Raw genomic sequence first — 22528 nt, forward strand, 5'->3', positions numbered from 1 at the left:
CGTTACAAAAAAGAAGAAGACTTTTAACACGTGGTTTTATTTACTAGTATGTTCAAATTAGGGTTAATACAAGTAAATTGGTAAAATTAGTATAATGGAAAAATATTTAGTAGATATTCAAAAGCGTTTATACATATGTAACAAAATATATGAAATGTATAACGATATTTTGAATTCGTACGTTTCCGATTTTTACTTAGAAAACCATTGGAGCAAATTACCTAAATCGTGGCAGTATTTTTTCGAAGATATAGATATCAACGAACTAAGTAATATATTGGATTTATCGAAAAGTATCAAGAAGAAAATATGTCCTTTAGCTCTATTATGTATACGATGTCTTATGATGAAATACACGTTACCGAGAAAATCAAAACTAATTTCAAAAACCCCGATTTACAATTTTGAAAACAACAAATTTATGAATTTTTTTTGGAAAAATGTTAAATTAAAAAAAAGACATGAAATAGATGTAATGGCGAAACAGTGTTATAAATCAGCTGAGGAAACAGATTGTTTTTATATAGTTGATATCGGTTCTGGTTTGGGGCACTTGAGTAGGATGTTATCTTATGGTTATGGCTTTAAGGTATGTACGTTTGAAGCTATAGAAAAATTCACGATAGCAGCTCGCGAATTGGATACAAATTTTGAAACGACTTTAAATACAAGAAATATAAAACATAAAAATACGTTCCAAACTATACATATAAATAAAAAAATAACAGTAGATTTAAACATCGGCGTGTTTTTAGAATGTGTTAATAAAGCTTTTAATATTGATAATGCGACATTCGGTATTGTTGGTTTACATCCTTGTGGGAATTTAGGAGCGACTCTTTTAAGGTTTTATGTCGAATGCCCTAATATACGTTTCATAAACATCGCTAGTTGTTGTCGCCTCTAAACGAATCTTGTTTCCCTTTAAGTTCGTTCTGTTTATCAAAAAACATAACATTATCGTATCTAGCATGTGAAATAGCTTGTCACGCTATTGAAAACTATTCCAGAAAATTGAAATCTTCAATTGAATATAATAAACTTAAAATTCACGCATATAGAGCTGCATTAGAGAAAATTTTAGTATCACATAATCCGGCATTAAAACATTCTATTATAGGTAGTGCAAAATGTGATGAGGATCTTACTTTTTTAAAGTACGTTCAAAAAGTTTGTGATAAATTTCCCGAAATTTCGTTAGACGAAATTTTATATCATGAAAACGCGGTTTCTTCTAGTTGGAAGTATGTTGTCGTTTTTTATTCCGTTAGGTTACTTATGGCACCTTTAATAGAAAATATGATTTTATTAGATAGGGTTTTATATGTTATTGAAAACGTTAGTCACTGTGAGATAAATCCTATATTTGATTGCACTATTTCACCAAGAAATCAAGTACTTTCCGCTACCAAATTTAAAAGTTAACTCTGTAACTTTATAAAACATAAATATATTTTTACTTTTGTTTCAATTGTATTATTTTCACCTTTATCGTTTTAAAAATATTAAACAATTTCTTGTTTATCACCATAGGCGTAGAACCATTTATATCAATACCTATTTTATTATTCTTTGGAATTTGACATTTAACATTGTATCTTTCGAAGTAATTATTTGTTTGTTTACTGCAACTTCAAGTGGCCTCTTCTCTAGTAGAACAACACTACTTACCACTGTCATTATTGTCATCGTTTAAATTTACGTTTTTGTATATAAATTATGTTTTCAATAAATAAAACAACTTTTCTACGTTTCAAATTTATATTTTTATAAATATATCATATTATTTTCAACTTTACTGTTTCAAAGAGAAATATCACAAAAAACAATTTCTTGTTTATCTATGTCTGTAGGTAACGACCGCTACCGACCATAGGCGTAGAAAGATTTATAAATTTTAATTTGTTTATACTTCTAAATGCTCTTGATTTTAGGTACCTTTTTATCTGTCTTAATAAAAATTATAAAAGAAACCAATTTTAAATCAGAACTAAAATCAAAAACATTTAGAAGCAGAAATATTTATATCGATAGCTATTTTTTTATTTCCTAGTATTTTGCATTTAATGTTGTGATTCTATTATTCGTATTGTTATAGAAAGTTTTCAGTTCTTATATTCAGTATAAAACTATTTTTATACATATTTTGCTAATAAATTTAATTTAATACTGTTAACTGTATGATGTGAAATCGTTACGCTACTGATTTGAAATTTTACAACATAGAGTTGACTCCAACTTCAAGTGGCCTTATCTCTAGTAGGACAAACTACTTAGCACTGTTTGAATCAAAATTTTGTTTATAATTAAGATTTTCAATAACTGAAACATTTTTTTTCGTTTTAAATTTGTATTTTATATTTTATTTATTTATATTTTTACTCTCATCTCAATTATATTATTTTCAACTTATTGTTTCAAAAAGAAACATCACAGAAAACAATTTCTTGTTTATCTATGTCGTTAGGTAACGACCGCTGCCCACCATAGGCGTAGAACGATTTATATCGACAGCAATTTTATTATTACTTGGTATTTGACGTTATGTTTTTAGAAGTAATCCTTTATTTAACGAAATTTTTCAATTCTTATGTTGAGTCTAGAACTATTTTTATATATATTTTGCTAAAAAACTTTATATACTGTTAACTACATAAATTGAAATTGTAACGCTACTGATTTAAAATGATTTTACAATATGGTGTTGACTGCAACTTCAAGTGGCTTCTTCTCTAATAAAACAACATTACTTACTACTATCATTATTGTCGTTGTACATAAATTAGATTTTTTATAAATAAAACAACTTTTTTTTCGTTTTAAATTTTCATTTATTGAGTTCAACAAATAAAATAAAAGCTTATATATATCAAGGTTTCCAGAAGTGGGAATGTTTACTGTATTAAATCAGAACAAAGTTTCGGTTAGGAATAAGCCGCCATTTTATGATCAATACTGATTATTGCATTTAACTTTACTACCACATGGGAGGAATTTTACTAATATCAAATAATTCAAAAAAAAAGAACTATAGAATTCGAAAATACATATAATTTATGAAATATTCATAAACTCGTTTTACTTATTTATATAAACAAACAGGTTAAGTATTGACATATAATTTCATTATGTTTAGAATCCCCCTGTACGTAATTTTAAATGTGTGTTTCATTGAAATAACATTTTATTATATTTAGAATTTCGTTATACGAATTCCATATCTATAATAACAAAAATATAAAAAGTTTGTTCGAATTTTTGTAATTTAAATAGCAAAAATTTTAATAACTAAATATTAAAAGAGTATTCTCTATTATTTTATTTACGTTAGTATAAATAGTTAGCAAATTCGAAATTAATAGATTGGAATCTTGGTAATTTTTAATTTTTTTGACAAAGTTCAATGCCTCTAAGGACTCGGGGGATAATTTCTGGTAGAAATTTAGGTTATGACGAAATTTAATGGTTACACTGTTAATAAAAAAATTCTGAAGAAGAGATCAAATTAAATTCCAAAAACGGATATTTGACTGATTTTTTTGGAAATTTTTTTATATTTTGAAGTTCAAAATGAATTATATATTGAAAAACTATTTGTTTAATTACCGAAAGATGAGGAACCACCAAATTAATATATTTTCGAATTCATATAAATAAATGAGGAAAACACGATTTATTTTACACGAAATTTATCTATTGATTGGGTATATTTTTGTATATAAATTGCTTAATGTCATTCAGTTCTTCATCTGATGACGAATGAGATAAACCCCTGAATGTTTTGAATTCGACATCTCGAAGCATGGATTTTAACACTGATGCTGTCATTTGGCCCCATTTATAAGGTACCACTGGATCGCAATCACCGTGACATTGTAAAATCTTTAAAAAAATGAACTAACGTTACCGTATACTCAACACAGACGGAGCAATAATTAAAGAGAAGAAATAAACGGACAAAAATTCACTATGTACTGTATTAGGATAGAAAAATATAGAAATGGAAATATTTGAAGCAGTAGTCGTTCCAAGTGTGACAGAAAAAAATTGTACAACAAAAAGAAAAGATCGAGGCAGTGGAAATGGAAAGGTCAAGAAAAATAGTTCGATAAAATAAATGGGAGAAGATGAAGAATGAGAACATGAAAAGGGGGATAAAACAAAATCGATAATGGAAAAAAGGAGATTGATTAGAAAATATAAAAAATACAATGGAGAAAAGAACCAAATAAAGCGGCTTAGCACTAAATTAGAAACAACTTTGTGGAAAATTGATGAAAAATGGTGAATTATAAAGAAAAATGGCAAAAAATGGGAGAAAAACTAAATAGGACAAGATAAAAGACATGAGAACATGAAGATAAATATTGAAACAAGGTCAACAATGGGAAAAAATCAACAAAGAAGGCTGCAAACTATTAAAAAATGAAACAACTTCATGAAAAATGGTGATTTATAGAGAAAAATGACAAGAAATTAAAGAAAAACTAAATAGGACGAGATAAAGGACGAGAAAATGAAGAAATATATTATAAAGAAAAACTTAATAGGATAAGATAAAGAATGTGAAAATGAAGAAAATATTGAAACAAGGTCAATAATGGGAAAAATGAACGAAGAAGGCAGCAACCTATCAAAAAATGAAGATAAAGACCAAATAAAGCAGCTGAGGATCAAACTAGAAACAACTTTGAGGAAAATTGTTGAAAAATGGTGAAATAAAGGGGGAGAAATGGGTACAACAGCAACTGAAACTCTCATATGACACCTAGAAGGTAAAAATAAGGCAAGAAGTATAAATCCTCATATTTGCTTTTCTAAGAAATGATTTTAACAGATCATTACAAATAATAATAAAAATAATTGAAAGAAAACTATGTAAAATCCCTGAAATGAAAATAATTTTGTCAATTTGTATAAAAATAATAAGACTTACTGGTAAAGTATCCTCTGTTTTCTTCATTGCCGGAAAGGATTTATTCAAAGGTAACCAACAGGATAAACCTACAATACCGGCCAATTTTTTCGGATAAGTGAGACCGGAATACAAAGCCAGAGCGCCTCCTTGGGAAAAACCTCCTATGACGATCCTATTAGCGTTAATTCCCGCGCTAATTTCGTTTTCAATTAGAGCATGGATTTGTTCAGTGGCTTTTTTTATACCTGTCGATAAAAAACGTTGAAATAATAATAAATTACATCATGTTAATAAAGTACCAGGTTCGTCTTCTGGTCCTGAATCGTCCAATGTCTTCAGATCGAACCAACTCGGCATACGGAAACCCGCATTTAAAGTTACTTGTATTGTTGGTGCTGTAGGGCAAATAACTTTGACGTGTGGTGGTTTTATAGCAGCCATAGCACTTGCCCATCCTTGTCTGGGAAGTAAAAAAACACACAATTTCAATATATTAACCAGAAACATAATTATAAGAAAAAACCTTTTTTATTTACTAATATTATATTTTTAATTCAATTAACCTAATATTTAAATCACTACTTACCCGGTATCTCCTAAACCGTGTAAGAATATAAGCTAAAATTACGATTATATCAAGATTAATATAAAAAAAACATTAATTAATACTTACAGTTCCAGTATGTTTAGTGGTTGCTGCGATTATTACTGGGGCTGCCATTATTCATGCAATAAATTACAATGATTTGATGATATTTCCTTATCAGCACATTTGATCCCAAATTATGGAAATTACGAAAATTATAACAAATTGGATTTTTTCAGGCAGGTTGAGATATGAAGTTGACAAATGACAGTGACAAGGTGATTTCATATGTGTGACATAAAACATTTATAAATATACTACCAGTATTGCTTTCGTGTATAATATATTGCATACCCATTAGAAAGTTATGAAATACGTAATTATTCATTATAAATACAATAATAGTGATTCATATTCATATGATTCATAATATTTTTTAATTTAATAACATATCAAGTACGAAAATGATTTTATTCATGTGAAAATATTTTGACATTTTTTATATAAAAGTCAAATAATTTTATGAACATTACTGAGTTTTTCCATACCATGCATTTTCAAAATATTGAGTTAAATATTGCAATTTTCCAAAAATAAAGTTAAGTTTTGTAACTAAACATTAATTAGATCGTTAGTTTTTGTAGCTTTTTATCGCATTTTGTTTTATTTCAATGCATAAAATCGAAATTAATATCAATTAACATGTGCTTATTCCGTCCCTGTTCTATTAGAACACATCGTGTTGGCGAGTCCGTAAAAACATGTTGCGTAATGAAAAACGTACAGCGGTCCAGCTAATTTTCGTACTTATCCCAATTGTGGCAATACGTTTATTTAACTGACTCATACTATTGATACTGTTTGAAACTGATTCATTTTATCATAATCCCTCACAATAAAAACTTATCGTTACTCGTCTATTTATATTTTTGAATTGTATCCAATAATAAGATGTAACCCTACCATTTACTGCATAAATTGCATTCTTCGTTATATAAAAATCATTTAGTTTACCGAAAAATCGATAAGAGCACGCCATTTTGGTCAGTGTTAAACGAACATAACCTGTTTCTCTTTCGTGCATATGGTTTAATCGCGTTAGATTAATTTTCAACGCGAAATTATTACTTAATACCGCTATCTCTAATTAAATAGTTATTTTTGTTATTTTTGCTGGTTCGTTTCTCATTCTGCGAATAATAATAATCGGACATTCGTAGGGAACGTTGTGGTGTGTAATTCTCGTTGAGCGGTAGTGATTTTTTTGTATATCAGTATAATTATTTGTTGATTTTGTGACATCACATCGATTAACGATGTCTACTTCACGTATATTATCTCCCTTTCATATTTATGGGAAATTTCAGCCGACTACGTCACTCTGTAGGCAGAAGTCAGCTGTTTGTGTCGGTTCGCGTACAGTGTTGGAAAAACACAACTTGAGAAGAATGGCGACCTACCAGCCTACTTTAAATATCGATAATTTAAATCCTTGTATTAAGGTAATGGAATATGCAGTTCGAGGACCTTTGGTCACCCGGGCCGGCGAAATTGAGAAGGAATTAGAAAAAGTAAGTTTTTTTTGTGTACATTGTAATCTGGTTGTCAAGGTGCCAAGGATTATTTAATAATTCCTGTTATTAGTAAAATCCTTGTTAGGTAAACAGTTGATAACAAAGGAATTCGTTGTTTTGGGAAGATACTTTTGAAAGATTCATAAAAACTTGTTTATGTTTTCTTTTATTGTATTAACAAACTGGTTTCTTTATAGAAATTTTCCTATAAGGTAGAGTTTCAGATATCACGTTTAACGATTTTAGTAGATACGAGGGTAATTCGTAAACTAGTTATGTAGTGATAAAATTCTTTAACTGCAAGACGCCGTGTTTGCGTAAAGAAAATTATTTTTTTTTTTATTTAGAGTTGGTTTATACAGAGTGTGAAAAATATAAGGTACTCAATACCAAATAAATATATATTAATTTTTTTTAATCTTCACCTTATGGGATTGAGTAAGTGGAACGATAAATTTTGTATAATATGAAGTTATTCGAAAAAAAATTCAACGGGGTTAAAAAAGATATAACGTTATAAAAATTGAAAAATTTACGCGATACTTCCGTCTAAACTGTCCATAAAAAACTCGTTTGATTGGCGTTTTCGAGATGGTAATCCATTTATCGACATACCAGATGTCCGATTTTTCCAATAATTGATGGACAGTTCGACTTTTTGATTTGAATTCATAAATTAAAAGAAGGGTTTAATTTTGGGGAAAAACCTTTTATACAAAAATGGGGTTTGTCTGAATAGTAGAAAGACGTACATTGAGAGAGAAAATTAAAAATGATAGTGGAACTACACTTTGATGTTTTTGGGCAGTCCGAGGAACAGATCCGTTTTCTGTTTAGGTTAGGTTTATCGAACTTAGGTTAGGTTATATTAATTAGCTGATAATCTGAGGAAAATATATAAGAAGAATCGTTGTTTCATTTAATTCTCTCTACGAACACGTATAAATGTAATTTGATAAACATTATAAAGCTTTAAAGCACCCGGTATATTAATAACATAACTAGCATCTTTTTCTAGCATTGAATAATTATTTTAAATTCCCCTGTAAATTTCGCAAAATTAAAAGAGATTTTGAATGACCCTGGTAGTATTAATTCTATTGTTTACTTTTTCATTTATAACCTTGACCACATATTGCTTGAAGTATATTAAAAACTTTGTTGATTTAACTCAAAATATTTAAAACTTTGCAAATATTTGAAACTTTCGATTTTTATATTCGTAGAAATATAAAATGTATATAAATGTAGCTGTCAGATTAGACCGCCATATTTGGATTGACATTTATTGTTGTATAGACTTTTATTAAATCATAGCTATAATAATTGAACTTTAATGATAAATAATAACGTGATACGATAAAAAAATATGTTTGAATAATCGTGTTTTATCTATTTGAACGATCTAAATCTGTTTATATTATGTTGCAACCACTAAGTTGTTTCTAACCTAACTTACGTCACAAACAATATTCATATAATAAGGTAACATTCTAACTACACGATGCAAATAGAACGTTCTTCATTTTTATTACATATTTTATTGAAATAACCAATGTCATATTAATTTAAATAATCCCGTAAATTAAATTGTTGATAATAAATTTGTTTTCTCGTGTTATTTTTTGACTTTTCGATATTATCAGTTGAACTTACAATTATTATTATATAGTGAAATTTTGTGACATCCTTATCAATAAACTTTCAACCGATGTTGTAATACATGAAATATTCAATTCCACGCACCATAATATCAAAACTATGTTATAAAATTAATTTTTCCCACAAAAAATTTTGCATTAGATTTGATTTTAATCATTTAAACAATAGGGAATATACATGTGGTATAAATTCGATTGTTGTTTTTCAGAAATATTATAGTCACAATATTATCATATAATTATTTCAAAATTCAAAGTTTTTTTTAATTGTATGAAATGATCATTGAAAAGTACAAAATAACTGAGCGAAATTCAAATTTAATAAACGCATCGTCAGTGTTAATTGTGTTTAGAAAAAATTTTCATCTACGAATATGACTGAAAGTGGTTTTGTGAAAGCACAATCAGATAATTTACCAGTGAATTCTTATTTTCGCATGTCTCGGTATTTCAAAAAAAAATCAGGTGTCCTTCTATTACATTACAATACTTATAGAACGATTTTTTAACTTTTTCCATGACTTTTATCGATATAATAACCTATAAAGTAACTGTCACACTTGAAGTAAACTAATACTGGATGTGGGAAGTGATATCATCCAAAGTCCGCGAAAAATAACGTCGTTCAAAACAAGCCAAATTTAAACGAGACTGACAGAAAATATATTTTTTATCGAGTTATAACTATATAAAAAGAATACATGCATATTTCCCTGTAAATAACGTTTATCAAACCTCCTAGAAATACAACTTGATTCATGGTTTACATCGTTGCCACGTTGTAATTTTCGTCGCATTGTCGGATTTAGTTTTTACGAATAATGAATTGATACGACGTTGTATGGAATACTGTATTTTCAATGAATATGAATTAAACTGATTATAACTTATAATGTAATCAATTACTTCATAAAATTCGAGTAAATAACACAATTACCAATTACAACACTACAGAATGATACCCCACGGCTGCCAACGTATAGATATAAATGTCCCTTGATACACTATAATTAATTTATGCAACTAAATGTTTTTGATTTAGGTCTCTTCTGATTCTAAATTAGTTTCTTTTATAATTTGTTATAGACAGATGAAAATTTGACATTTCGACTACTTTTAGTCTTTATCAAAATATGATATTGACACTGACAATTCAATTTTATATAAAAGCCGTGACTAGTTGTTCCATTGTCGTTAATTTACATTATATTTCTGTAGGGTTTTAAATTCAGTTCGTGTTGTCTAAGGTATTATTACGAATAAAACAATGGAAATATAAACGTAACAGAATAAAATGGTTTATTCACGCGTTTAAATTTGAAATCTAAATCCGTCGTCTTTACGTCATTCGGATTCACAGAATATCTCAAACTGTCAGCGATCACGTCTTCTAAGCAACTGACTCTCGCGCGCTTTTTGTCTAATTATTACGTTATATGACCCCCCTCTGTCGCGTTGTTAAAAGAATAGAGATGGGAGATAACAAAAAACGATAACTAAATAACAAAGAAACGAAACGGGAAATTCGTGAATATTAAGATACGGGGCAACTTCCGTCTCTTATTTTTATCGAACTAACTTGTAACAAATGTTGTTACAGGGTGTGAAAAAACCATTCAAAGAAGTAATTAAAGCTAACATCGGTGATTGTCATGCTATGGGCCAAGTCCCCATCACTTTTATCCGTCAAGTTCTAGCTTTAGTAGCATATCCGAAACTATTGGACGATCCCACGTTCCCGGAAGACGCGAAACAACGTGCGAAAACTATTTTACAAGGATGCAGAGGGAGCTCGGTAGGATCTTATACAGATTCGCCGGGTATTGAAATTATTAGGAAGCACGTAGCTCAGTACATCGAAGATAGGGATGGTATTCCAGCTGATTGGCAAAATATTGTCGTAAGTGGAGGTAAGTCACAGATTTAACATTTAATTATTATTATTGAACTTACTTGTTTCGGTTCCAGCTGTAACGTCTCGAAGTATGAGACTTGATGTTGAATATTTTATTGTTTGTTCTATTGGGGGTGTTTTTTTTTTCATGTTGTCACTAAATTCTTTCACATTTTCCGGTATATTTTTAAATAACTAGGTTATTACAATCTTATGGTTTATTTCTTCACCTAGATCTTCATTTCTATAGCACTCCCTGTATATTTTAGCGAAGTAAATATCTTTGTCAATACATCTCTGATTAAGTCTGGTTATTTCCAGTTCAATCCACATTTTCGCGTAGTGATACTTTTTTTTATCATCAATAAAGACTAACTTTGATATTTCTCCTGATAAAATAGGTTCTTTGGTACTTAATATCCTAAAAACCCATTGATTTCATACTTATTTGTAGTATTTATTAATCTTGTAGGATATTTCATATTTATAGTGGCCTTTCGACTAAGTTCTTTCTTTTCCGCTAACGACTGACAGAGAATGAATTATATAAAATTAATTTACAAGAAAGTAAGATTTATCTACATATGTTGCTAAGTAAAAATTTCTGAGAATGTATAATGTTTTTGCTGCGCTTTTAAGTTTTCTTGATAAGCCGCGTATGTAACTCGTTCTAGGTTTATAACATGATGATTTATATGATTAGTTACACTATTTTGATATATACACCGAAATAATTTCAACTTATTACGTTATATTAACGTGTTTTTTTATGACTTTACATCACCACACTACACCAGTTTCGATTCTTTTATTGCACAATGACACAAATTGGTTTATAAAAAAAAATTTATATTAACAAGCACTGTAAATTCTTTCACGAAAAAAAGTTAAATCATATCTATTGTTTTTATTTTCTAATTCGTATTACATGACTGAAGTTACCGCCAAAAGCACAATGTCACAACTGTCAATGTCACATAATTTGTTTATAATTACTGCGTTCGTCTATGTACATCTGATTAATCTGACTGTTCAGTAACGTTCGACAATCCACTTCATTTCGATCTCACTCCTGGGATTGCGTTCGATTGTATACATTTTTTTCCACTCTGAGTAAGATCTATTTGTGTCGAATCTTGAAAGAGGGTTCTCAGATTTTTTTTTGACTTTTGATGTTTCGTTTGACATTTCAATGCTTGTCAATTAGCAATTTTATCGACAGTTTATATTTATGTATTGTGAGTTGTTTTTGTATAAATAAAATAAATAGCCTTATTCAAAATGCATAAGAACTGACTAAGTAAAATACTTAGTCACCTCCAGATGTCACGAACTGCTATAAAGTCAATTTCTATAGTTTCTCACTTCACTAGTTACTGCTCTGACCAGTTGATTTCAATTGTTTTAGGTTAGGTTTTTTTCGGTAATTATCACAATCAATTCGTACAATTTTTGTTCACGTGATACAAATATTTCTCTGCTCCCTTTGTTCCGCGAATGACATTACCGAACGCAACTAATAAATAAGTGGATAATCTCGTTATTTATAATTAGGTGCTAGTGATGCTATTAAAAACGTGTTGAAACTTTTCATAAACAATATAAATGGGAAAAGTCCAGGGGTGATGATTCCGATTCCGCAATATCCGTTATATTCAGCGACGTTAGCCGAGTTTAAAATCGAACAAATTGGTTACTACTTGGACGAATCTAAAAATTGGGGCCTCACAGTTGAAGAATTACAGGTAAGTTTTTCTTCTTTCGGGGCATCGGTTTTGTGAAATTTTTACTAATTTCTCACGTTTGGACCAGTTAATATATTACTTCGACGTTGGCAGAAATGTATCAGTATTTTTTATTTGTCTATGATTTTGCTTCTTCTAGTTTGAAAGTTGACTTTTGTTGTTATTTGACCTAACTATGATTTATATATATAGTTTATGTAATTATTGTGTTTACTTCAGGGTTTTAGTATGTTCTTGTGAATTTTGGTGTTTTTTGTGCATTTTTCTTTGTTTGTTTGTATTTACAAACATTTTCAAATGGAAATTTTTAATAAAATATAGATTTTTATAAATAATTACAATGGTGTTTTTTTTGAAAATTTGATATTTTCATTTACCATGACAAAAAAATTGGAACATATTTTGATGTAAGGTAAATTAATAATAACTTTCATACTCTTCTTATTATTTTCTGTAATCTTTTACATTTTCAATCTCGTTTTGTTAATTCTCTTATCAATAAACAAATTAAAACACCTATATTCATGTAATAGTTTATTAAAATATAAAAAACAATTTGATTTGAATAAAAATTATCAAATTTTATCATTTTTATATTCTACAATCGAGTTTTATCACGAAAAAGGAGAAATAAACTTAATCAAACATTTTTTTAAAAGTTTTTATTTATTTAGCTGTTTTATTAGAAAATTTTTTAATTTTCATTAAATTGGGTTATACAAACTAAATTTCTACTATTTTATATCTATTGGTATTTTTTTAGTCTGTAGATAGTTAATATATCCAAATTCTTCATTATGTTACATTTGTGTTTATATATTTAGAGTTTAGTAAGTAAAAACGTAAAAACTTCTTGTTCAAATTTCTTCCTCCACAAATCTTTGTTCTATATCACGTTTTATATTGTTAGAGGTCTATAAATGAAGCAAGGAAGTATTGTGCACCTAGAGCTATAGTTATTATCAACCCCGGAAATCCTACAGGTCAGGTTTTAACCAAAGAAAATATTCAAGAAATCATAAAATTCGCCTACAAAGAACAACTATTCATCCTAGCCGACGAAGTATACCAACACAACATCTACGATCCAAATTCGAAATTCCATTCATTTAAAAAGGTAAGAGGCTTCCATTGTTCTGCGTTTGGTTTAATTTCAATGATTTCAGGTGATGTTCGAAATGGGCGAACCGTACAAGGACATGGAATTAGCTAGTTTCATGTCGTGTTCTAAAGGATACATGGGTGAATGTGGTCTGAGAGGCGGTTACGCTGAAGTATTGAACATGGATCCCCACGTCAAAACGCAATATCTGAAAGCAATCAGCGCTATGTTATGTTCGACTACTTTAGGTCAATCTACGTTAGACGTTATAATGAATCCCCCGAAAAAAGGAGAACCTAGTTACGAGTTGTTTATGAAAGAAAAAAACGACGTTTTGGAATCTCTCAAATTGAGAGCTAAAATGGTAGCGGAAACTTTTAATTCAATTGAAGGTTACAGTTGTAATCCTGTCCAAGGCGCCATGTACGCCTTTCCTCAGATTAGATTACCGCCTAAAGCTATAGAAGCGGCTAAGAGGAAATCTTTAGCGCCGGATTCGTTTTACGCTTTCGAACTACTAGAATCCACTGGTATTTGCATAGTACCGGGTTCCGGATTTGGACAAAAACCTGGTACTCATCATTTCAGAACTACCATTTTACCGCAGCCGGATAAATTGAAGACCATGTTGAATAAATTCGCCGAGTTCCATTCGGAATTTTTGAAAAAGTATAGTTAAGATAAAAATGTAACGAAAGTGGTATTTAACTGTGATCAATCGTTACGGTTTCGGACAAGATCCATCAGGGAAACTTTATTATTGAACAAAATCGGTTTTTGTAGCTTTTACCTCGTCAGGTTTGTAGAAGAATGTAAAAAACAATGGAGAACGTCATTTATTACTAATTTTATTCAACTGTATATGACCCAAATTAAATATTAATCGAACGAAACTTTAGGAGATCTAGTGTGTACAGGAGGAGTATTGAATACAATTTTTGGGATTATGTTGAAACTTATGGACAAAATGTAACTAATTCAATAGGCAACTCTAGCAAAGTAAATCCGAAGAGATGTATTTGAACTAATAGATGGATTCATTTGAAGAATTTCCAAAAAAGTGGATAATTTTGTTAATATATGCATTCATGAAGCCCCTAGGGAAATGTAACCAATCTAATAGGCAAATATATCGTAAAAAGCTTATTCGAATCAATGTTGACAAATTTATTGAAGATTTTCTATGAAAAAATGAACAATTAAATCAATTTGTTCATTGGATACATTATTTATGAATCCCAGGGAGGTGTAACCAATCTAATAGGGCAATTATACTGTAAAAAGATTATTAAAATGAGTCGAGTGAGACGAATTTATTGAAGAATGAAAAAGTCAATAATTTGTCTAAAAAGTTCATTAGATACACAATTTATGTAGCCTATGGACATGTGCCCTATCAAATGGGCTATTCTATTGAAAAAATGTTTTTGACATGAGTTGAGTCAAAGCAAGTTAATTGAAGATTTCCTATGAAAAAATGAACAATTTGTTCATTGGATATATTATTTATGAATCCCAGGGAGGTGTAACCAATCTAATAGGCAAATATGTGAATAACAATTTAAAGGAGGTTAATATTTCCAAAACCAAAATTTTTAACAACTACTAGCGATTTTTACATTTTCCATACACCTGAAGATCTAAACACTACTTTTACTTCATATCAATAATTTAAAGAAAACAAATTATGCAATTTATTACTTGTTACGAATATATTTTATATTATTTATTTTATTTAAAAAATTTTACTTACCATAGGGTACGACAACAAATAAATAGTTCACCATCCTTTTGCAAACGAATAATCACTTTATACAATTGATGTTTATGAACCACTTTTTAGTCCGGGTAATAATAACTAATTAAAAATAGAGAAACTAAGGAATTTTTATCACTTTTAACCTGTCTAAAAGGTACAAACTTTCATACCAATACAGTATACAAGCCTTTTCCACGTAATTCTTCGCAAAACCAGGAATTTTCTTCAGTTACTTGTACTATCTTTATTATCAGTCCATATTTTACCTCATTTTTTTCCTATATATAGCATTAATTTCGTCTATACGTTTACCTGTATTTATCATTAATCTTTTAGGCACACCTCGAAGTTGTTTTTCACTTTTATCAACCGGTTAGTTTAGTAAACTAATATTTTAAACGATATTTGTCACTAAATTATCCAAAATTCCATTGTTTTATTGAAATATATTCTATTATCTTGTAAACAATAATCGGGTTCAAATGATCTACTTTATATAGGTTAGATACAATATTTTTCCTGTAACTTTGCCTTTGTTTATATGACTACACAGCTACCGGATATAAGAATGATATTTATAAAATTTTTATTAAACAGTTAAAAACTTTGATTAATGTAATAAATATTAATATTTTTTGGGTAGATCTATATATATTTTTTGGTAATTGATGAATTTGAACAGATTTGTGCGACAAAAATTAACATTTTAAGGATTTGTAAAAGAAGTAATGATTGTTTTATTTACTGATGGGTCTGAAATTAAAAAAAAAACTTTATATATAAGGGTAGTACAAAAAATATGTTATTGATAACGGAAAAATATTTATTTCCGCCTTCCTAATTAATCGTATTGTGTCTCCAGAATTTTTCTTTTTATCCAATATAAACTATTTTTGACATTATATTTCCCGAATAAAAAATTTGGGAAATTTTTTTATCAATAACATGCTTTTTTGCTCACTTGTAGCAGATATTATGAAATGTTTTATTGTTGAAGTTATATCCAGAGATTCTCGTAAAAGTCACTAAAAAAATTTGTTGTTTCATTTCCTGATTCCCTCTATTTTTTCCAATAATCAATTAGCATTTATATTAAATATAAACAAAAAATAACTACAACTAATCATAATCCCCTCGTATCCTTGAAATTGGTTTTCGAATTCTCGATCTTTCTTTTTTGAAGTTGGAAACGTGTCAGGTGTCAGGGTTATTCGGCCAATTAAAATATATGTCTCGGATAACATTGTCCATATACATAATATAAAAAAATAACGATGAATACGGCTGTCTTTCAAAATATACACCAATAGACTGACAAGTTATGATGAAACGTCTAATTCATATCAGTTTAGGGACAGATGACATGTGCACTAAATTGCGTTCGTGGTTAGCTCAGTTTCTAGTATTAGTTCTATGTTCGCGATAATCGATTCTAACACCTCGAGTGACGCGATTTGGAATATCGGCCATATTGTCGTGAGGGACAAACAAAAATTTTATTCCATTTATGCATAGAGAATTGATAGTTTAAAGCACTTTTTTAATTGAAATCAATGTCTTCACCTAAAAAAAAATGAAAATAAACACCATTACTAAGAATTTTATTGTAAAAAGTAATATTTTGCAAACCGCGAAAACGAAGTCATTATTATTTACTAATTAACACGTTGACATTGTGTCATATAAAGGATTGAAATAAAAAAACACAAATTTATAAACAACTTTTATATTATTTTCTGTAAAAACAGACAATTTTGTTCCCAAAATATTTACACATAGTTACATAGAGTTGCAACAAGACCATAAGGAATATTTAAAAAAGAATCGGGTAACTTCGTGCTGTAAGTACGTCAAAAGCTCTATAGTCTACAAGCAGTCAGTCGTACCCTTAGAAGAAGAGATCAATTCAAAATAATCGATAGTTAAATTTATCATATAATAATAATCGATAATGAAACTTTTTATATTTAGCTGTTTATTACAATGAATAAAAGGATTTTATAAAAAAAGAAGAAGCATGTCACTTGTTAATTCTTCAACATTTAAGTTTATAAACGTTGGTGATGGAAAGTGTATAGTAAAATTTCGATTATATAAAAATGTAAATATTTTTTATAAAAATTCAAGTAAATACCTATAGATTATAACGAATCATCTCTTCTATTACAAATATTCGTTATTATCGATAAAAACATATAATTAAATAACAATTCAATAAAATTTAAACTAAAATAAAACAGAATCAAATATTTCTCTTTTTTTCAGTAAATTTCGTTATAACAATGTTTGGACGGTGTTATATTATTTGTTCTTATTGGAATGTTGAAGGGAATGTTTAAATAAATTTCATATTATACAGGAAAACTTATTTAAAATATTTACATATTTACTCCAGTTTATCTGTGAAAATTGTTAACATTCAAGAATATTTATTTGTAGTTTTACTAAAACAAGGTAAGTTCAAAATAATTAATTGAATATCACATATTTTTAATGTTTTTGTGAGATAAATTAATATAAATAGAATGTAAATGTATTGAAATTATTTATAGAGTAGTATAGGGCAGCATTAGGGATTGTTTTATTACTAAGATTTTATTTATGATCGATATTTTAGATATGGATCAAAAACTGGATTGTGTTATGGAAAAAATTCACTCTATACGTTCAATTTATGTTTAATCATAGATATTTTTTTTTTAAATTTCACAGATTAAACTGGATTTTGGAAGAGATTACAGTTTTGTTTTAGTTATTTATTTTCATCTTAAATGGAACTAGATCACTTCACTCATTTGCTCGCTATTCTCAATGGCACTTCACATATCCCAGATTCACGACAATTCTTTTCATATCTCTAGTCCCATTCCATGAAAATATCGTCTCACTACGTTTTTTTTTTATTTTTCTTTAATAAAAAAATATATTTTTCAACATTGACTTAACCACAAACATTGAAAAAAAAAATAATAAATTATTGACTAAAATATCTAATCGACTTTAAAAACCCAGTCAGAGTTTTTCGATAAAAAAAAATCTTACCTGGTTTTCAATCAATCGATTTCATTTTATAATACAAAAAGCTCACGTTTTTAATTTTGAATATTATCTATTGTAGACGAAGGCTATGTTAAAAATTGGGTATTTAATCTTATATCAGCAGTCTTCTTCTACGAGTTTTTGTGTATCTTTGCCCGTATCCTGGGTAGCTGGGTCAAGTTCTCGATGCTTGACTTGCACGTGAGGCGATTGCATATGTTTCACACTAGACGGCGCTATTACAGCGCTAGGCGGTTCCAGGAATGTTTCGCTTTTCTGTTTAGCTAAATCCGAAGATACTTCGTACAAACCTAAACCATAATACAAGATAAAACTTTTTTTTTCCCAACCAAATATTATAATTGTTTACCTCCGCTACCGTTCGGCAAAGCTTCCGGATTATTCTGCACGGCGTCGTACATGGGATTGTGGAAATCTCTATTTTTGTTACCGGTATTGGCGCTTAACGCGTCTAGACCGTAAGCTACGTCAGCCGTTTCGGACGGGCCCCCTCCGTTGTTGAATGAATTAGGACCGAATTCCACGTTGGTTCCTTGTCTAAACGAAACGCTTTGGCTGCTCGCCAGGCTACCTAAACCTGATCCTTTACTGCTATAATACAAAAAGATTGATATAACTAATGTATTGTGACGGGTACACAGCCGCACGTCATATATCGGCGCCGATATTAATATAATGCAAACTGTTAGGCGGGGGTTATAATTCAATGTAATGGAAACTATTTATGGAAGAAGTTTCTAGATTATTGAAGGTTTTCTATTACTAGATATACGAAAATAAATCATCCCAAAATTTATTCAAATCCCGGCTCCGGTAGAGAAAATTTTTTACTTTATCAGGACAGCAACAAAATATCTGTATTTCTCCCATTAAAACAACCCAAAGAGTCTCTTTATGTGCTTGGAAAAGTAAAGTTATGTCAGAAGTGTCGAATGTTATTTTTTGGTTAAAAAACGTGCTAAAGTAAATCTAACCTAATCGAAGGTAGAGTAAACATAACCTAACTATAAAATGGATTCGTTTTTCGGTCAGCTCAACAACCTCAAGAAACAATTCCCAATGCGAATATAAACAAAAGACGAATAAATAAAAAGTGTACAACAGTTATTTTTATCTTTTTTCTCACCATTCGTCTTTTCCCTTTATAACCAACCCTCCAACTTCCTAAAATACCCCTAACCTCAAAATAAAACCTTCCAATTAATCGTTGGTGTTAACTTCCGACGACTGGGACCTCGATAAAGGGAACGAACGACTTCGAAAACGCTAAAATAACGTGTTTAAGCCCCCCAACTCCCTAAAATAGCCCTCCCCCAAAATAAAACGTTACTTTCAATTCAAAATGCCGAACCGGAAGTTAACCATATCAATCATTGGTAAAATCGACAGTACTTACTTCCGACGTCCGGGAACTCGTTAAATGGATCGAACGACTACGAAAACGCTAAAATAACGACAACAAAAAGACAGATCATGGATTTACCACGATCTATGTCTCTTTACTTTATTCTGATTGGATGGCCATGACGTCGAAGTTTTCGAGTGGTAGGAACGACAAAGGGAAAGAGAGATCAGCAAACCGATGCTCTTTCTCTCTCTATCGATAGTACAATGGCATTTACAAGCCGCTCTAGCTTGAAAATTACCTCTACGATAGTAACGATCCAATTTGAATCATAATTTGCCATAAATTTAAATTTCGCTCCAAAATAAATTAACACGTCATGCCAAGTTTGACATTAAAGCGGCGTTGCCGATATTTCAAGAGCCGTCAAGTCGTACGATCAACGGTGCTGTAATGACAGCGAGTGTTGGATCGTAAACAGAAAAAGAATAAAAACAAAATATGGGAGAGCAAAGGTCCAAAGAAGGATTTTGAGAAGAGTAAAGGAGGGGCACGAACGTACAAGCCGAGATGGTCCGAACGGATGCGACATACAACCAGAATGGACGAAGATAGTTGTGTCAAAAGATCCTTGTAAAGGTGAAGAGGAAAAGATGGCGTTCGCGGAGAGAAAATGGCGTCAGCGGATAGAAGATGGCGTCCGCGGAGAAAAACACGTAGAAAAGATTTAGAAAGAATGGGAATGGAGAATTGGCGTGAAGCACTAATGAACAAAAAAATATAGGTACTTACAAAGGTCTTTTCCTGATGAAAACGTACACTCCCATGGCGGCGGCGAGGATCAACAATATAACAACAATCGGTACAACGATCGCCGTGGTATTGGTCCGGCTACCGGCTGTACTATGTTCCGAATGTATTTCGCAAAATTCCCCTTGGTAATTAGGTAAACAGTGACATTGTAATTCGTTACTGTCTTCGATTTCTTTACAGTTACCGCCGTTTTCGCATTTACATATTCTCGGTAGAGGTCGTTCCCGTTCGGATGCGGCGTCGCATACGATATCGGCTTTGATTTTTTGACTCGGCGTCGACGAATCCGGACACGAACACCTATGTCCGTTCGGTACTATCAAACAGAGATGGGAACAGTGATTGTTCGAACAAGGATCTCGTATAGAGGTGTTGTACCTCAAATCGTGATAAACTTTAACGCTAGACGGATTCTGCATATCTCTCTGTATTACTACAGGAACTCCTCGACCGAATTTATCTTGTTGTATCAATTCCCCGGTGTTTTTCGTTATCCAATAGATATTCGATTCGAAAACGTCTAAAGATACAGGATGTTTCAGTATATCGCCTCGTATAACGATTTTTCTATTGGTACCGTCGAATTTCATACTTTCGATTACGTTAAGTTTGGTATCCACCCAATAAACGGTGTGATCCATGGCGTAGTCGATGGTTAGACCGGTCGGATGACGTATCTGATCGGTAATTAACGGTCGACGTTTCGAACCGTCCATCCAAGCGACTTCTATTTTCGGATTCGATCCCGAATCCGACCAAAACATTTTACCTTTTTGCGGATCGACGGCTAACGATGAAGGATTCTCCAAACCGACGCTTACCAACGATCTACGATATCTACCGTCGGTTTTAGCTACCATAACTCTACCTTTCGGTTTAGCGCTTCTGTCCATTTCAGTCCAGTATAAATTATTGGCGATCCAATCGACTGCTATTGCGACCGGTTTAGAACTACCTTTTATACCTAAATCTTGTGAATAACCGGTTTTAACTTGTCCGTTTAAAGCGTTTACCATATAAGAACGTTTGATTGTTTTTTGTCTACTATCGGCCCAAAAGATCATCTGTTGCGTCGGGTTATAATCTACGGCGTCTATACGTTGTTCTTCGGTTATAACGCCCTCGACGTCTCTTAACCTCAATTCGAAAGATCGTATTTCACCACCGTTGGCCACTAATAGAGTCACGTCTTCTTTAACGGCTTTACAAACCCCGGATAATTGATCCGATAATTGGAAACCTTCCCTACAAGCGCATCCGTAGGTACCGTTCAAATTTATACATATTTGCGAACAGTGGTGAGCGGAAGTGACGCATTCGTCGACGTCTAAACAAACTTTTCTATTTTCCTGAGATATTATAAAACCCGAATAACAAGCGCATATGTAACCGCCATCGGTTAAATTCATACAGTGATGTTCGCAACCGCCTTTCGTAGCATCCGAACAAACGTCGTTGTGATGACAACCCAATTCGTCGGAACTATCCCCGCAATCGTCGGCGAAATCGCAAACTTGTTTTTTATCGATACATTTCCTATTCGCGCATTTATATTCGGTCAAACTATCGCAAGGTTTCGTTTTCGTCGAACACAACGTCATATTATTCTCGTCCGAACCGTCGCCGCAATTATCGATACCGTCGCATAATTGGTACTTCGGTATGCATTTGTGATTGGCGCATTGGTATCTTTTCAAAGTATCGCAATTGAAATTCGTGCATATAGATGGCGATTCGTCGGAACCGTCACCGCAATCGTCGGCGCCGTCGCAAATATCCGCAGGACTAATACATAAATGATTATCGCATTCGTATCTGGATTCGGGACAATATCTTCCTCCAGGATATTTCGGGGGGCAGTTCTTTTCGTCCGACATATCTCTGCAATCTCTATCGCCGTCGCAACGGAAGTAAGCGGCTATACAATGACCGGAAGCGCATTGGAACGTTCCGTTTTTACATTGAAAACCGTTACAATCGCTTTCGTCGGAATTGTCGCCGCAATCGTCTTCGTGATCGCATCGCCAGCGTGACGAAATGCATTTTCCGTTACTGCAACTGTCAAAAATAT

General features: G+C 31.0%; 4 protein-coding genes across 5 annotated transcripts in view; 2 read left to right on the forward strand and 2 right to left on the reverse strand.

Moving 5' to 3' along the window:
- The first annotated feature begins 44 nt into the window (after window positions 1-44).
- On the forward strand, window positions 45-2824 carry LOC130898998 (methyltransferase-like protein 25B). The gene is given in 2 exon segments (XM_057808649.1): window positions 45-896; window positions 899-2824. Coding segments are annotated over 2 exon segments (1329 nt in total). The 5' UTR covers window positions 45-94; the 3' UTR covers window positions 1426-2824.
- Window positions 2808-5785, reverse strand: LOC130899002 (acyl-protein thioesterase 2). The gene is made up of 5 exons (XM_057808652.1): window positions 5592-5785; window positions 5505-5536; window positions 5218-5378; window positions 4937-5163; window positions 2808-3882 (listed from the first exon to the last, which is right to left on the reverse strand). The coding sequence occupies exons 1-5, from the start codon at window positions 5637-5639 to the stop codon at window positions 3694-3696; spliced, it is 657 nt and encodes a 218-aa protein (XP_057664635.1). The 5' UTR covers window positions 5640-5785; the 3' UTR covers window positions 2808-3693.
- A 603-nt stretch (window positions 5786-6388) lies between these two features.
- LOC130899005 (alanine aminotransferase 1) lies at window positions 6389-14811 on the forward strand. Its single transcript, XM_057808658.1, has 5 exons — window positions 6389-7075; window positions 10340-10649; window positions 12188-12378; window positions 13289-13495; window positions 13545-14811. The coding sequence occupies exons 1-5, from the start codon at window positions 6821-6823 to the stop codon at window positions 14157-14159; spliced, it is 1578 nt and encodes a 525-aa protein (XP_057664641.1). The 5' UTR covers window positions 6389-6820; the 3' UTR covers window positions 14160-14811.
- Window positions 14812-16949: 2138 nt separating this feature from the next.
- LOC130899004 (low-density lipoprotein receptor-related protein 2) overlaps window positions 16950-22528 on the reverse strand; it is a 54608-nt gene continuing 49029 nt past the window's right edge. Inside the window, exons 22-24 of one of the 2 annotated variants that reach the window (XM_057808657.1) lie at window positions 20437-22515; window positions 18649-18887; window positions 16950-18589 (exon numbers count right to left, since the gene is read on the reverse strand). In XM_057808657.1, coding sequence (XP_057664640.1) covers window positions 18396-18589; window positions 18649-18887; window positions 20437-22515 — 2512 coding nt within the window. In that variant the 3' untranslated portion in view covers window positions 16950-18395. Of the gene's footprint in view, window positions 18590-18648; window positions 18891-20436; window positions 22516-22528 lie in introns of both variants that reach the window. The other variant, XM_057808656.1, reaches the window with a different exon arrangement.

This window comes from Diorhabda carinulata, chromosome 10, assembly GCF_026250575.1.
Source record: "Diorhabda carinulata isolate Delta chromosome 10, icDioCari1.1, whole genome shotgun sequence".
Classification (NCBI taxonomy): Eukaryota; Metazoa; Arthropoda; class Insecta; order Coleoptera; family Chrysomelidae; genus Diorhabda; species Diorhabda carinulata.